The sequence below is a fragment of the Boeremia exigua genome, assembly GCF_020726555.1.
Source record: "Boeremia exigua strain MPI-SDFR-AT-0100 chromosome Unknown C7974scaffold_1, whole genome shotgun sequence".
NCBI lineage: Eukaryota > Fungi > Ascomycota > Dothideomycetes > Pleosporales > Didymellaceae > Boeremia > Boeremia exigua.
Genome location: NW_025763518.1, coordinates 607938 through 622422, shown reverse-complemented (window position 1 = coordinate 622422; position 14485 = coordinate 607938). Strand labels below are relative to the sequence as shown.

General features: G+C 51.1%; 7 protein-coding genes across 7 annotated transcripts; 5 read left to right on the top strand and 2 right to left on the bottom strand.

The window, feature by feature from the left end:
* The first annotated feature begins 2308 nt into the window (after positions 1-2308).
* On the top strand, positions 2309-4901 carry C7974DRAFT_3272 (catalase-like domain-containing protein). The gene is made up of 4 exons (XM_046139008.1): positions 2309-2721; positions 2770-3006; positions 3061-3100; positions 3159-4901. Exons 1-4 carry the CDS (start codon positions 2412-2414, stop codon positions 4804-4806), a joined length of 2235 nt encoding a protein of 744 aa, XP_046002446.1. The 5' UTR covers positions 2309-2411; the 3' UTR covers positions 4807-4901.
* A 701-nt stretch (positions 4902-5602) lies between these two features.
* On the top strand, positions 5603-6313 carry C7974DRAFT_370908 (uncharacterized protein; the record flags this gene model as incomplete). The annotated part of the gene is made up of 1 exon (XM_046139987.1): positions 5603-6313. One exon carries the CDS (start codon positions 5603-5605, stop codon positions 6311-6313), a length of 711 nt encoding a protein of 236 aa, XP_046002445.1.
* A 122-nt stretch (positions 6314-6435) lies between these two features.
* Positions 6436-7862, top strand: C7974DRAFT_382046 (Alpha/Beta hydrolase protein). The gene is made up of 3 exons (XM_046140639.1): positions 6436-6939; positions 6992-7578; positions 7636-7862. Exons 1-2 carry the CDS (start codon positions 6635-6637, stop codon positions 7482-7484), a joined length of 798 nt encoding a protein of 265 aa, XP_046002444.1. The 5' UTR covers positions 6436-6634; the 3' UTR covers positions 7485-7578; positions 7636-7862.
* Positions 7863-9112: 1250 nt separating this feature from the next.
* Positions 9113-10384, top strand: C7974DRAFT_3315 (uncharacterized protein). Its single transcript, XM_046139099.1, has one exon. The coding sequence runs from the start codon at positions 9223-9225 to the stop codon at positions 10093-10095; it is 873 nt and encodes a 290-aa protein (XP_046002443.1). The 5' UTR covers positions 9113-9222; the 3' UTR covers positions 10096-10384.
* A 120-nt stretch (positions 10385-10504) lies between these two features.
* C7974DRAFT_407413 (cytochrome b5-like heme/steroid binding domain-containing protein) lies at positions 10505-10879 on the bottom strand (the record flags this gene model as incomplete). The annotated part of the gene is made up of 2 exons (XM_046143238.1): positions 10505-10582; positions 10703-10879. The coding sequence occupies 2 exons, from the start codon at positions 10877-10879 to the stop codon at positions 10505-10507; spliced, it is 255 nt and encodes an 84-aa protein (XP_046002442.1).
* A 1274-nt stretch (positions 10880-12153) lies between these two features.
* Positions 12154-13266, bottom strand: C7974DRAFT_3362 (uncharacterized protein). Its single transcript, XM_046139186.1, has one exon. It carries the CDS (start codon positions 13203-13205, stop codon positions 12249-12251), a length of 957 nt encoding a protein of 318 aa, XP_046002441.1. The 5' UTR covers positions 13206-13266; the 3' UTR covers positions 12154-12248.
* Positions 13267-13343: 77 nt separating this feature from the next.
* Positions 13344-14478, top strand: C7974DRAFT_382040 (ankyrin repeat-containing domain protein). The gene is made up of 2 exons (XM_046140638.1): positions 13344-13784; positions 13834-14478. The coding sequence occupies exons 1-2, from the start codon at positions 13405-13407 to the stop codon at positions 14345-14347; spliced, it is 894 nt and encodes a 297-aa protein (XP_046002440.1). The 5' UTR covers positions 13344-13404; the 3' UTR covers positions 14348-14478.
* The last annotated feature ends 7 nt before the right edge of the window (positions 14479-14485 follow it).

Below are 14485 nucleotides of genomic sequence, written 5' to 3'. Positions count from 1 at the left end.
AGAGTCCAGGTGATGTCATAGGAGCCAAAAGCGCGCTGGAAGCTGCGCTCACCAGCCACGCGCCATGCTCAAAGCCCACGAGATGCCGCTGCCACTACGCCGAAGCTACTGTGTTCTAGCGTCCATTATTCTAACGAGTCTTGATTCAACAACTGCCGGAAAATCCCCTCTGCGTTCAAGGATGTGATGATACTTCAATCTCGAGGCTGCCTGAGCGCTTGGGCTCACAGGGACTCCGGCTCATGCCGGAACATCGCGGACATCATAGAGGGTCGTGACACTGATGGAACATGTTGTGAGATGTATAGGTCTTGACCAGACTCACCAGACCAGATATATACAGATCACGTACCTTGTCGTTGGCTGGGTTTTGATCTCCTCTTTCCAAGATACACTAACCGGACAGAGCTTAGCACTAAGACATCTGTTTACGGTTTACTTACCATTTCGCTAAACAAACGTTCAGCGACGAGGGACTGAAAGCTTACATTTCATGGATCGTTGCGCCTTACAGGTCTTGCCAGCAATGTCAGTGACGTTGATGCATCTGCAGAATGAGTTGCTTCTTGCCCTTGCATATGTCAGGCAAGCTACGTCTGGTGGCATGATCTGATCTCCGATATAGAAATCCCACGCGCTTCCTAGCTTTAAGCAAAAGCGGCTGCTTGGTCCCGATAAAAGTATCGTGAAGACAGAAAGTCTCGCTATACTATGGCTATGGCCTAAAGAGGCTCCTTGCGCGACACACAATGGCCACCAAGCATGATGAGACTATGTACTGTGTACTTAGGCGCCTGATCATGGGGAGCACCAGACTTTTGAGCTCCGTTGAAAGCCACCTGGCTTGGGTTGGTCGTGGCAGAGTCTTAGAGCATTCAACTGACGTGATCTTCACTGGACCTGTTTGGTACTGTACGGAGGCCGAGACCATTGTTGCTTACTGTGATAGAATTTTGTGAAAGTTCCATGTCCTGCAGGCATGTACTGTGGTGCAACAAATTGATGGGGCTCCGACTAACTCTTTTTACGCTAGCCACTCCTGACGATCTTAACCTCCGCGGGAGGATTCCTTGCTTTTGCTTTTCGTCGCAGCAGCTTTGGGACAAGGCTTTCGTGCCACACCCGTGAAATCTATATCCAGTGTCAATTGGCTTTGAAGATGTGACACCGAGGTTCTCAATCAAAGCGCGACTTGCGGCCCTTTGCGTCATTCGAACTTGGAATCCGAAATTGCTCCAGTGGCACTTGGCTTTCGCGTCCTCCTGCAGGTGCGAAGATGTGTGGGGAACCGTCCTCTTGCCAACTGCAGCGACGAGACTTAGCATCCTTGTTGCCCCGCCGAAACACTGCTCTTGCAGCCGTAGCGTGGCAGCCGAGATGTTGCACGACAGGGTATCCCAGAATTTAGCAATGACGTTACCTTCTTCCCTCGCATGTTCGCCTCGACTTGGCTACCGACTATCCATCCGCGCGTGGGCATTACTAACGTCCCAGCTTCTGGGCCACCACCTTCCTTAATCAACAAGAGACTTCCCGTCCTGACATACCTAGCATGTTTCTGGGTATCTGGTATCTATGCCAAGACGGATGGCTGCGCAGGAGGTGCTACCGTGACTTACATGCGAATGGCTGGGGTACGACTTCCACAATCGATCCTTCTTACTGGACGAGCAGGCTAGCTTCACAGTCTTGCACAATGTTGAAATTTGAACGGTCAAACTCTGGCCCCATTGAGAGTACGAATCGGTCAGACAGAGTACTGGGCAATGCCTCCCCCGATGCGTGCGATTGGAGCACAGGTGCAGCTCGAGATCATACTGTGTACAGGTGCTTACCCCTTGGTGAGCCGTCCAGTTACAAACATAGCAATACCCCCAAGCATTGATGATCCTTGTCTGACAGCTTCTGTCGTGACGGAGCTGGAGCCGACAGACATCAGACTCCAGGACGCGTGTGCTGTGTCCAACACACTACCAAGAAATCCTATCGACGCTGAGCCCAGCTTTTTCCCAAACGCTCGGTATTACACGCCGACGGCACCGTTGACGCCTCTGCCACATGCAGCACGCGTCCTACTGCCTTTGATCAACCTACGAGGTCTTGGCGTCGCTCATGAAGGTATCCTTGTACCAACGCGGCCGTTTTCGTGCACGAACCTAATCTTTCGCAAGTGGGTCCGGCGAGTTGGCGCATCCCGCCCCTAGAACAAACAGCTGATCAAATCAAGTGGCTTCCAAATGTGAGCAAGAGACGATCGAGCACAGATTACCAGGGTCAGCATCTCGTCATACCATATGGATCGACCAGTGGCTTACTCTCCGCGGTGTGGACGTGTGGATATATAAAGTAATCAACCCTCGAACTTTTTGTTGACGTCTCATCACATTCGACTCTCAACTACAACCACCAAGATGGTCAAATCCGGGCTCATCGCAGCGTTTGCTGTCTACGCTCAAGTCGTTCGCGGAGGATGTCCTTACATGGAGGCTGATACTCGTGATGTACCTGCCAGTCATCCACAGGTCAAGCGAGCGGATGGCTCCTACAGCGTACCTTCGAATACCGACGAGTTCATGGCTCAATATGAGGTCAACGACACCGACACTTACTTGACTTCAAACACCGGAACACCCATTGAAGATCAAGAAAGCCTCAGCGCAGGAGAGAGAGGACCCACACTTTTGGAAGACTTCGTCTTTCGCGAGAAGATCATGCACTTTGGTGAGCTCGACTAAGCACGCAATCTTGCAAGCGCTAACCCATTCATAGATCATGAAAGAGTTCCCGAGCGGGCTGTTCATGCCCGAGGCGCTGGTGCTCATGGAGTTTTCCAGAGCTACGGTGATTGGTCAAACATTACAGGTGCCTCGTTTTTGAGCGCTCCAGAGAAAGAGACCCCTGTGTTCATTCGATTCTCAACCGTCGCTGGTAGCCGTGGATCGGCTGATACCGTCCGCGATGTTCATGGATTCGCGGTTCGTTTCTACACTGACGAAGGCAACTTTGGTAAGTCGACATAAATCGTGTACCGGTCGGTATGGAGAACTTACTGGTTGCCAGATATCGTTGGAAACAATGTTCCAGTTTTCTTCATCCAAGAGTAAGTCGAATCCCCATGAAATTTTTTGTTGCACTACATGTCTGACAACAAACACCAGTGCCATCAAGTTTCCTGACCTGATACATGCCGTCAAACCTAAGCCAGATAGCGAGATGCCCCAGGCAGCAACTGCTCATGACAGTGCTTGGGATTTCTTCAGTCAACAACCTTCAACCATGCATACCCTGTTCTGGGCGATGAGCGGCCACGGCACGATTCGCTCCTATAGGCATCAAGATGGATGGGGTGTGCACACATTCCGCTTCGTCACCGACGAGGGCAAGTCAAAGCTCGTCAAGTTCAGGTTCAGGACTCTGCAGGGCAAGGCGTCGCTTCTATGGGAGGAGGCTCAGATCACTGCTGGCATGAACGCCGACTCCCATCGTCAGGATCTGTTCGATAGCATTGAGAACGGACACTACCCCGAATGGATCTTCGAGGCCCAAGTATTCGAGGAAGAGGACCAATTGCGTTGGGGCTTCGATGTCCTTGACCCTACCAAGATCGTTCCTGAGGATATCGTTCCTTTCACACCACTTGGCAAACTTACACTGAACCGCAACCCCCGCAACTACTTTGCTGAGACCGAACAAGTCATGTTCCAGGTCGGACATGTGGTTCGCGGCATCGACTTTTCCGAGGACCCTCTGCTACAGGGACGTTTGTTCTCCTACCTTGATACTCAGTTGAACCGCCACAATGGTCCTAACTTTGAGCAACTGCCGATCAACCAGCCGCGTATTCCGGTTCATAACAACCAGCGTGATGGAGCTGGTCAGATGTACATTCCCCTCAACACTGCAGCCTACTCTCCTAACACCCTCAACTCCGGATCGCCAAAGCAAGCTACACAGAAGGATGGCCGTGGCTTCTTCACTGCCCCCAACCGTTCTACTGGTGGACGTCTTGTACGCAGTGTTTCAGAGACCTTTGCTGATGCATGGTCGCAGCCAAGACTGTTCTTCAACTCGCTTCTTCCCGTCGAGCAGCAGTTTGTAGTCAACGCCATGCGCTTTGAGACTGCACAGCTCAAGAGCGACGTAGTGAAGCAGAACGTCCTCATCCAACTTAACCGTGTCAGCCATGACGTTGCAGTTCGTGTCGCCCAGGCTATTGGTATGACTGCGCCTGATGCTGACGACACCTACTACCATGACAATACCACTATTGGTGTCAGCGTTGCTGAAGCACCTCTTCTGAAGATTGATGGCTTGAAGGTCGGTTACTTGACCACCAACTCAGCCGGTAGCGACACAGCCTCGAGCCTCAAGGCTGCCTTCGGGGATCTGAATGTAGGTTTCACCGTTGTTGCCGAGCACCTTGGCGCTGGCATTGATCAGACCTACTCTGCCACCTCCGCTGTTCAGTTTGATGCTATTATCGTTGACGGAAGCGCTGGCTCTCTCTTCGCAGCGCCTGGAAGCCTAGCCAACAGCAACACTACTGCCTCAAACAACACTGCTAGCTGGCGCTCGACCCTCTTCCCGGCTGGTCGCCCTCTGCAACTAGTGCAGGATGGCTACAAGTGGGGTAAGCCTGTTGGTGTCGTTGGTTCTAGCAGCGAGGTCTTCTCCGCTGCCGGTGTTCAGGCCGGTACGCCAGGAGTGTACGCATTCGGTGCGAACGCCACAGCATCTATTGTGGACCAGATCTCAGAAGGTCTGAAAACCTTTAAATTTTTGGATCGTTACCCGCTGGATAACTGACTTTAATTGGGCATCTTCTCTGTACATCCTTTTAGTTCTTCATACACGCGCAAACATAATTACACAAATATCTTCACATGAGCGCATTTACAGCACGGTTCTGGCTCTAAACCTGCCTCGATCGTCATCGTGTGCGTTTGCTGCACTGACAGTGTGACAGTTTAGGCATAGCGGCGTTGCGGTATTTCTCTCCGCCAGCGTGCACGAATGAACAGGGGGAGCGATGCGATTTAAGTTGCTTATGAAACATTCCTTGCAAATAGAACTTCCCTTTGGCACGCTTAACATTCCAAGTTTGCCAAAACCTCGTCGCAGACGCGTCTCGATCTCAAGAAAGAAAACCGAGTGGCCTGAAAGTGACTGCGCCACGGAAGTGCGGAAGCGCCACGGTCGGAGCCACACCGCTTACTGCTCTGCTGATTGGCCAAAGTGATTTGATACCCCCGTTTTACGGCCCAGATGATGCCGGCCACCTATCGTATCGTTAGCAATTGCAGGACGAGCGGATACTCGGCCGTAATTGCGTAACGGTGCGTCTCCTGTGCGTCTAGGTATTGAAAGCTACGGAAGGTCTGTCAGCCTGCATGAAACCACACGCGTCTCCTCTTCTAAGCTTGACCTTGCTTGCACACATGCTGTGGCTGTGACATTGCCCAAACTGGATCACTCACAACTTCACTTACTTACTCAGCGCTGCATTCAACAGCGACCGAGTCTGCGAATCTGGCGATATAGTACTCGAAAGCCAAGCTCGAACCTCAGGGTTGTCACCAAGCGAGCTTCGACTGCAGGTACCATGGCGACCACTAAGCGACACCATTCTCTTCTGCATCGACACAACAGCACTCGCAGCTCGAAAGAACAAATCGCGTCCTCTCCAGATGTCTTCGATGGAACAGATGCCGTCACTGCGCATAAGAAAGTAGCAGTCTCGAGGGTAGTAGAAGCGTATGATGCCCTCCGGGCAGAGAATCGGAGCAGCTCACCTACCATTGAACAAAGCACACCCGAGGACCCATTCGCGTTTGAGTCACTTGTCGTCTCACTACCAAATGGCGAGGTCCGCACATTCAAGTACTTTGTACGGAAATGGGACCCTAAGCAACATGCGGACCCTGAATTCGAAGATGCAATATCATCCTGGAGAACACAATTCGAGGAGGCAGCACTCAAGCATTTCTTCAGACGCATAGCCCTCTGGAACGAGAGCGAAGAGATTATGCTCGCGGCGAAGCAGCAGAAGGCAATGGATCGGAAGAATGGGAGGCGGAGAGATCGAGCGACTTCGATAAGTAAGATGTGGTCGAAAGAGCGATGGCGAGATTCTGACAACGAGAGTGGTGTAAGAGATGAGTTGAAGCAAGTGACGACGAGAGAGGGTCTGGCGCAGCTACTGTGGACGCTCTTGAACGACCAGACCGATCCATTATGCCCGGAGCTGTTTGAAGTGTGTAAGGAGGCCGTGAAGGCCAAGTATAGCATCCTTACGGTTGGAGGGGTGCAGTAGTCTCTTGGCTGCCAATCTGCGTGGCGTTGTTTAGGGTCTGATTTTGTACATACCTATTTAACTTGCGACAAATATGTCCAAGACATAAAGCTTAAATACTGCGATGAAGTTAATAGAGCTCCCATTCTTGCAAAAGAACTTACCTCAGCATCGGGTGTAGCAACTATCAACGGTTGCTGCTTCAAGATGTGGGGCTAGTTGCGGTGACATCAGCACGATCCGATCCGAGGTCGGATAGGTCCCTCCATAGCCGCCAAAAGCTACCATGGAGCTCATAAGGAAGACCTGTAGTTCTCAAGACCTCATCATCCAACAATCATCATGCCGTTCCTTACTATCAGCAGTAAGAAGGTTCACTACGCAGACCTGAAACCCGAAGGCAAAGATGTGCTGGAGACATTCATCTTCATGCACGGCCTTGGGTCGTCGCAGAACTACTACCACGCAGTCGCGGAACGATTGCGAGCGAATGGCTTTCGATGCATAATCTTCGACAACACCGGCGCCGGCAGATCCCCGTATACTGGTGAACAAGCGAGTGTCGCGAGCCTTGGTGACGATATTATTGGCATTCTGGATGCCCTCAACGTGCCGAAAGCAGTTGTCGTCGGCCACAGTATGGGAGGGTACATTACTTGCCTTGAATGAGACAGATTCTGAAGTGCTAACAGGATGCAGCATCGTAGCTGCCCATCTCGCTGCTGAACGTAGCGATCGGATCGTTGCTGCTGTTCTGATCGGCCCTGTATACCCGAACGAAGGTGTTATACCCGTGTTTGAAAAGCGCATCGAAGTGGTTCAGAAAGACGGCATGCAGCCTATGGCAGACACAGTTCCGCAGGCTGCAGTCGGGTCCAAGGCTTCCCCTCTGGCATCGGCATTCATCCGAGAACTCCTCCTCGGCCAGGATCCTGTTGGCTACTGTTCGAATTGTCGAGTCATTATCAACGCCAAACCGCCGAATTACGGCAATATCAAGATCCCCGTTCTGATATTGGCTGGCGAGGAAGATAAGAGCGCGCCTCTTGAAGGCTGCAAGAAAATGTTCGAGGAGATGGGAACTAGCGAGAAGAAGCTCGAGGTCATGAAAGGTATTGGACACTGGCATTGCCTCGAGGCCTTCGAGGATGTCGCCCAGCTCATTGAGGGGTTCTATCACGAGATCCAGTGAGTTGTGTAACTAGCCTCTCAAGTTTCAGAAAAAACGGCAGATAAGCGACCTTTGCCTGACAAACTTTTACACTGAACGTGTAGCTATCATGATACTAAAGCTGGGACTTAGCTAAGTATTACCCATGTCATAGGCAAAAGGTATTCCATACAGTTTTTGTGTATTTTCTCTACTTAAATGTCGCGTAGTAGAACATCTGGCTCCAAGGTAAGAGCCACCGCAAGATTCCGTTCAAGCTGAGAGCAAGACGTGCAACAATTTCGGTACACTCAATAACATACTCATGCTGTTGAGAGACCTGAGAGTCGACATGGTTTGTGTGATCTTAAGGCGCGGCCTAAGAAAGCTCGTTGCTTCGTGGAGAAGAAACAGCACACGGCACGCGTCTCTTGGACTAGTGAACTCAACGCATGAGTTACTTCAAGCACAACGAGTAGCGCATTCAAGCCTCAGGCCGCTTTCTCGGAGTTCTCACCGCTTCTGGTGGCGTGAACGATTTGGTATCATCACCCTCGTGACTAGGTCATTGGTGGTTCGCCTGTTCCCGGTCATCTGCATACGAGACCTTGGCTTGTGAGTGTTCCACCACTGCGACCACAGCAGATGTCCCTGTGCGTGCATCGGATACAGGGGTTCTGAATCGCTTCATGACTGGCGCCAGTCTTCAGAACCTCTTCTGCGGGGGGTTCGTGTTGAGCAGGAATAGGTAAGACCCTTAAAATCTCGTTCTGCGAGCGGTGGTGGCGGCTCTGACATTTCGGGTACAGCCCACGATACCGCGCGTGGCCGTTCTATTGGATCCTGACCCTGACTTTGACGCGCCTACAAAAGTCTTGTCCAGTTACAGGCGTTCTTGGCCCGATGTCGCTATCGATGGCGTTCACTTATGATTCGGTCCTTCCCGCCAAACCCGTCCACTTGGAGTGCGAGGCTGCAATTCGACATGCCTCGAACCTCACCCACTCACAAAGATCGTCACAGGCGCGGCCAAGTGATCTATGTTACTGTTTTTGGACTATTGATAAGGCACAGCATCCATAGCCGCATTCACATGTGAAAATGGACAACATCATACTTCATCCCCCCCCGTGCAGCAAATATCCACGGGGTTGACATGTCCAGTGCACCTGTCATTGTCCGTTTCAACCCTCAAGAGCCTTGACAAGAGTTCCCCATTTTTATTCCGGCACTAGACCGCCCGGACTTCTAGTACACCAACCCCGGAAGTCCAATCTGAGGCGGTGAACTCGAGCTTCAAAGCCCGCCCACCGCCCACCGCACTTCTGCCAGAGATCGTGCCTTTCCTGCACGCACACTTTGGTGTTGGCGAGATCTGGGCCAATCAAAGTGCGAGATCTGCAATTTGCGTCGTTTGACTTTCTTCGCAGCTCCACTAGCCGCTCTGCAACCCGTCCGTTCACTCGATAGTGCTGCGGGTCTCATACCCTGCATCATCTGATTTACCTGCGTCGCCTCCGCGAACAATCCTTGCACACTGACCTTCATTACTCCTCATTTTGCGCTCTTTGCGCCCAGAGATCGATTCTTTTCAATTTTGCATTTGCACTGGTTGCTGGTGAGGCCCCTTTCGTGGGTACCTTCCGTATTTGACGCAGCACTGACGAAGCTAAAGGATGCCGAAATAACTATACCCATCAACAATCCAACAAACATTTGAGTCGAATTACATTACTACGTCACGGCCCACCACCTGTCACCGCCTCTTTATGGATCGCCAATGAATCGAGAAAACTGTGGATTCGTGGAATCTTTTTGTTCGAAACCCCCTAAGGAACAAATAACATCCTTGCATAGAAGCAATACCGCACCTCAACGTTGTCATATCGCAAAGCCAGTCTCACGCTCGGCGGATACTACGGATCTCGTCAACATGTCTCTATCCAGGCCATCTTCTGAAAGACGTCCCCGACCAACGAACCACAGATCCGCCTCATCGTCGGAGAACTCCACCACCAGATCCAGATCGAAAGGCCGCGGCCATGATTCAAAATTATCTTCCCGTCGCACTTCTTGTACCATTGTAGACCCTTCTAGGCCATCTCGACATTATCGTGTAAAGAGCAGCCATGCTACATCACCCGCAAGCCAGGACGTCGACGATGTTCTCGCCCTTCATTTCCGCAGTTGCAGCCTGTTCTCGAATCCTTCTTACCAAGCCAACTCCGCCTTACCGAGTCCAACCTTGTCTCATCAGGATAACCTGGGGTTTCCCGGTGCGGCGCCACGTTTCAGTATGGATGAGATGGCCATGGTTGAGGAACATGTCTCATTGCACGAGGCCGAGAGCGCACGGCTTCCGGTTCCAGCTACCACCACGCACTGGATATCGCCCAGCACACGGAAGCGCGACTACGAGCGGATTGACAAACAAAACAACGGTCTCCGAGGTCTAGTCAGAAGGGTGGTTCCGCGCTGTGTCTCAAGCCCGCCAGAGAGATTCTACGAGAAAGATCAGTCGGACGCTGGATCCGTTCGACGCTACAGGTTGGATGTTGTCGAAAACTGCATCAAAGAGAAAGAGGCCTCACGACGCCCCCAGACGTCGCAGTCGCAGCGGCCCAAGATGAAGTCGCGATGGACCTGCTTCTGAACTCAACACACATACGAGAAACGGCAGTACAAACGTTTTGCATATTCGCGCCACATTACGATACCCACGGCATTTGCGCTTGTTGGATTTTACGCACTATACCTACCTACCTAGAGCCTAGCCCTTTGATCTTTACACTAGCATGTCATTAATTTCTAGTAAATATTTAGTAGATGGCCAAAAGCCGAGAGAAGCCGAGAATGAAGTTATACTATATCATTAGTGCACGCGATCTCTGATGGTGTTCACGGATTGTATGACAAGCAGATGTCACCATGCTTGAAGATGTGTGCAGCCACGGTCTGCTACGCATGAGCTCATACAGGGGTATGATCGTTACGAAATGGCCGAAGTGATAATGCAGACGTGTGTGTGGTATCGCAATATAATATTTCTCATGGCCTAATGCTCACAGCTTAGCCTCCTCCTTGACTGTGCCAACCTTCAACTTCGCCCCGTACTTCTTGAGAACACCCTCGTTATGGTACTGTTTCAACGGCGTTAGCAAGGAGATCGGAGACTGCACAGTGCGAAGTGCGCAAAGTGCGCGAACGCAACGGCTATTAAGGCAAGTGCCACTGCCGGACATCGCGACCGTCGGACATACCTTCCAGAACTGCTTGCTTGCATCCTTGCCTCCCACTCTCTTCAGGATCTTTGCTCCACCAGGGTGCTCATCTACGAAGCTGTCCAGCTTGTATACATCCTGGTCCACGATGATGTAGAGTCCCTTTTCGACTGTGCTGTGCTCGGCGACTTGCTTCGTTGTGAATTGCTCGGACATTATGATCGTGTGAGGCGGTGTAGCGGGTTAAACGTCGTGAAGCGTCGGATCGGGTATCTGGGTGGACGTCGAACGAGCGGTAGGAGTGTAGAGGTGTTTGGTACGGTGGGTATGGGGAAGTCTGGGGCAACGACAGGGTATGTATTTGCTCGAGTCGGCTCGGTGTTTGAATGGCGTGGAGCGACGGCGTTCATGCCGAGGTAAGTTTGCGGAAGCGGTCAGCAATAACCGGGAGTTGTGATTGGTGGCCGCAGCTTATTATTAATCCTGGACGACCGTCGCAGCATCGATGCTACAATTTTTGTGCTGCAACGCTGATCATGTCAGCCGGTTGTTGAGGCAAGGTGCGGCTTGGAAGTGTCATGATGGTAGGGTGCTACATCTTGATCAGCCTCTCGGATTGCAGGACAAACGGCGGACTACATCGCAGTAGGGAAAACGCAGGATAACTCCATAAAATACTTTTTTTGCCTGTAATCTAGGTAATACTTCAGCTTTCGGTATTATGATAGCTACACCGGAATCCACGGTGCCCTGGTTCTCTATCTTGAGGCCTTTCATCGCCGCCTTCTTTGCATCGTGTTGCTTGTAGGCCTCTTTCTAACGCTCCTTGACAGCAACTTCCATGACACGCATCCACTTACAGACAAACAAGAAGATAGAACAAATATCAAGCGCGATTGTATTAGTAGAACCCGAAAGTTCTACACATATTAAGGTAAAACGCTGTCTCTTTGAGAGTTCTCGCATGTCCCAAAGAGATGTCTCATGTTAAGCAATTGGCTCAGCAAACAATTGAGCATGAAGTGTAGTCTATATGACCACCATGGGAGTTGTTCGGATGCTACACCACATCGATCGATTCTGAATACTCGCACAAAACTCGCAAAAGTTTACCTAAATACCTAGTTAACATCCATTGCGAACCGCACAAATACATTTACCAAGGCTTCAGTCGAAGGCAGTCAGTCATCCCAACGTCGTCTCTCTCAGATAACAGAAAGCCTGACGGATTCTAGCAAGGTCAGATGTGCTACATCCTGCTTTCCGCATGCGCAATCTGTGCCTTCCCGTTACGTGTCCGACACCTACGCTGTACTCATGCAGAGCTGCACGGCTTCGATCCACTGTCATGTCCCAATCGGATGAAAAGGCGCCGGAAACAAAGGGCTGGGCCATGTGGCAAGTGCAGTCGTAGGAAAGGGAGCTTGAGTTGCCTTCCGACCACACTCAGCAGGGTCGAAGGCGAGTGTTCGGACGAGAAGACCGACTTGTCTGAGTTGGTAAAGGGCCAAGTCGCGATGAAAGTAATGAGAAGGAAAACAGAAAGCTTGTGCTGAAGGATTGTAATTTGGAGGGTCCTCGACGTTCACTTTGTACCTCCAGTCTTACTCTTTTCTTCTTCCAAAACTTGCAGCAACCTCCGCGTGATCCTGTCTCGCTCGCCCACATCAACCGTGCCATACGCCTCCTTTGCCTCTTTGAAAATCTTCTCCTCCCACCCGTCTCCAACATTCGGCGTTCCCGAATCCGCCCAGCAGCCTTGCACAGTACCTCCGATATTCTCGAAGAACCCCTCAAGGCCCGCCGGTCCTCCACCTGCGTGGTAGCTTTTGAAAGGACCTGCGACCGCCCATCGAGGACCCATAGAAGTCTGTACGATTTGATCAACCTCCTCCACCGACACTACGCCTTGGTCGACAAGGTGGACGGCCTCGCGCAGCAGCGCAAAGGCTAATCTGTTGGCTACGAAGCCGGTCGCTTCCTTCTTGATATGGATGGGCACGCGGCCTCTTGCGCGCCAGAACTCCTGCGTCCGCTTAACGACATCTTCAGAGGTTTCTGGCGAGGGCACAAGCTCCAGTAAGGGCATGATGTGTGGTGGGTTGTATGGATGTACTACTAGCACGCGACTCAAGTCCTCCATCTTGCAGGTCTGCTGAGACGCAGGGATACCGGATGTTGAGCTCCATAGCAGGGCTTCTTTGGGCGCGTGCTTTTCTACTTCAGCCCAGAGATTGATCTTGAAGGGGGCCTTCTCTGGCCCTGATTCTTGGACGATGGAGGCGTTTTTCACGGCTTCCTCCAGCGACTTTGCGATGCTTATTTCGGAGAAGACCGGAAGAGACAATTTGTCTTGGTCTTCAAAGAACTGTGGTAGCTTTTCTTGCACGTATTCGGCGACATCTGTGCGAGTGTCGAAGATTGTGAGTTGCGAAGGGCTAGCTAGATGCGTGAGGTGGAAGGCAGCGAAGGAAAGTCCAATAGTTCCGGTACCTATCAGGGTGATCTTCGTGTCGTTATCCTTAGTCTGTTGTTCTGGCATGATATGTGTGATGATGGTACCTGTTTATACGTGTCCCAAAGTGGGTAGTCTTGGGTGCAGTTCAACCCCGCCAGTCCGCCTCAAAGTGGGTCTTGTGACTACTGCAGCGGCAAAGAACCCCACTTTTCTCCTACTCACAGGGTGAGTGGGCAGCTGTGGCTTTCCTCACGACAGAGTATCACTTCTTCGATTTTGTAAAATGCAAACTCCCCAGCGTCCCCCGTCCATTGAATTCGGACCTTCCTTCGACAGGCCAAAACAAGTAGATATCTGCTATCGCGCTGCCTGTGACGGAGATCTAGATACCGTTAAAGAACCAGTATGGCAGCTTCTCCACAATCCTGAGGCGACATTTCCTGAACGACCACAACCACGATGGCTATATTATTCATTGTCTGAGGCGATTCGGCAAGAGAACGTAGAAATAATTCACTTTCTACTAGACGAAAACGTTAAGAATGGTGATTTTCCAGCCAAGGCTACTGTGCGTAGTCGAGCGTTCAAGGTACTGGAACTATTCCTTCAACGTGGATGGGATATCAACCAGCCACTGTGCCGAATTGAGCCCTCCGTGTTGTGGTATTATCACCAATCTTTTAACAGCCTTAGCCTTTACTCACACATTTAGCGTCCCTCTGTCTACCTCTGATAAGGAGATGGTTATGTGGTTGCTTGACCATGGTGCCAATCCAAACAGCCGCTGCGATTGGGATTTTACACCTACATCAGTCGCCATGCTTGCTGCTCCTCTTGAAACTATCAACACTCTTTTCGAACGAGGAGCAAACCCACTTTGTGGGCAACTCCTCCATTATGCTGTCCTGAGGGATAAATCTGACGCTCTGGAGGTGGTCTGCAAGATTGTAGAGAAAGGTGCACCAATCAATGAGATTAAGTACGAAAAGGAGCTTAAGACATACTTCGAGCGCAAGCCGTTTGGCCTTGGAACACCACTCCACCGAGCTGCAGAGACTGGTAAGAAGGATGTTGTGGAGTACTTGTTAAAGATGGGCGCCGACTCCCTGAAGCTGGACAGCAAAGGTCTGACGCCACGTTACTGGGCAGAAAAGAAGGGCTTCACAGACGTGACTCACATTCTCGAGGAGGCAGAGCGCAGACAGGTAAACGTTGATTCAGTGTAATTTGATCTTTCTAGCGTTAAGAAAGGACGAACTATCAACGGCAAGGATAAATCTGTCGAAGCATTAGCGGAAATCTAGAAACTCTGTAGGGTCCTTTTTTGTACCTACCTATAATATAGATAACACTTGACTGGATTT

Bases quoted from the DNA above. Each gene is read 5' to 3' on its own strand.
- C7974DRAFT_3272 (XM_046139008.1), top strand. From the start codon at position 2,412: ATGGTCAAATCCGGGCTCATCGCAGCGTTTGCTGTCTACGCTCAAGTC. The intron at 2,722-2,769 runs GTGAGCTCGACT...ACCCATTCATAG, and splicing joins CGAGAAGATCATGCACTTTG to ATCATGAAAGAGTTCCCGAG. The intron at 3,007-3,060 runs GTAAGTCGACAT...ACTGGTTGCCAG, and splicing joins CACTGACGAAGGCAACTTTG to ATATCGTTGGAAACAATGTT.
- C7974DRAFT_382046 (XM_046140639.1), top strand. From the start codon at position 6,635: ATGCCGTTCCTTACTATCAGCAGTAAGAAGGTTCACTACGCAGACCTG. The intron at 6,940-6,991 runs GTACATTACTTG...AACAGGATGCAG, and splicing joins GTCGGCCACAGTATGGGAGG to CATCGTAGCTGCCCATCTCG.
- C7974DRAFT_3315 (XM_046139099.1), top strand. From the start codon at position 9,223: ATGAATCGAGAAAACTGTGGATTCGTGGAATCTTTTTGTTCGAAACCC.
- C7974DRAFT_3362 (XM_046139186.1), bottom strand. From the start codon at position 13,205: ATGCCAGAACAACAGACTAAGGATAACGACACGAAGATCACCCTGATA.
- C7974DRAFT_382040 (XM_046140638.1), top strand. From the start codon at position 13,405: ATGCAAACTCCCCAGCGTCCCCCGTCCATTGAATTCGGACCTTCCTTC. The intron at 13,785-13,833 runs GTATTATCACCA...TCACACATTTAG, and splicing joins ATTGAGCCCTCCGTGTTGTG to CGTCCCTCTGTCTACCTCTG.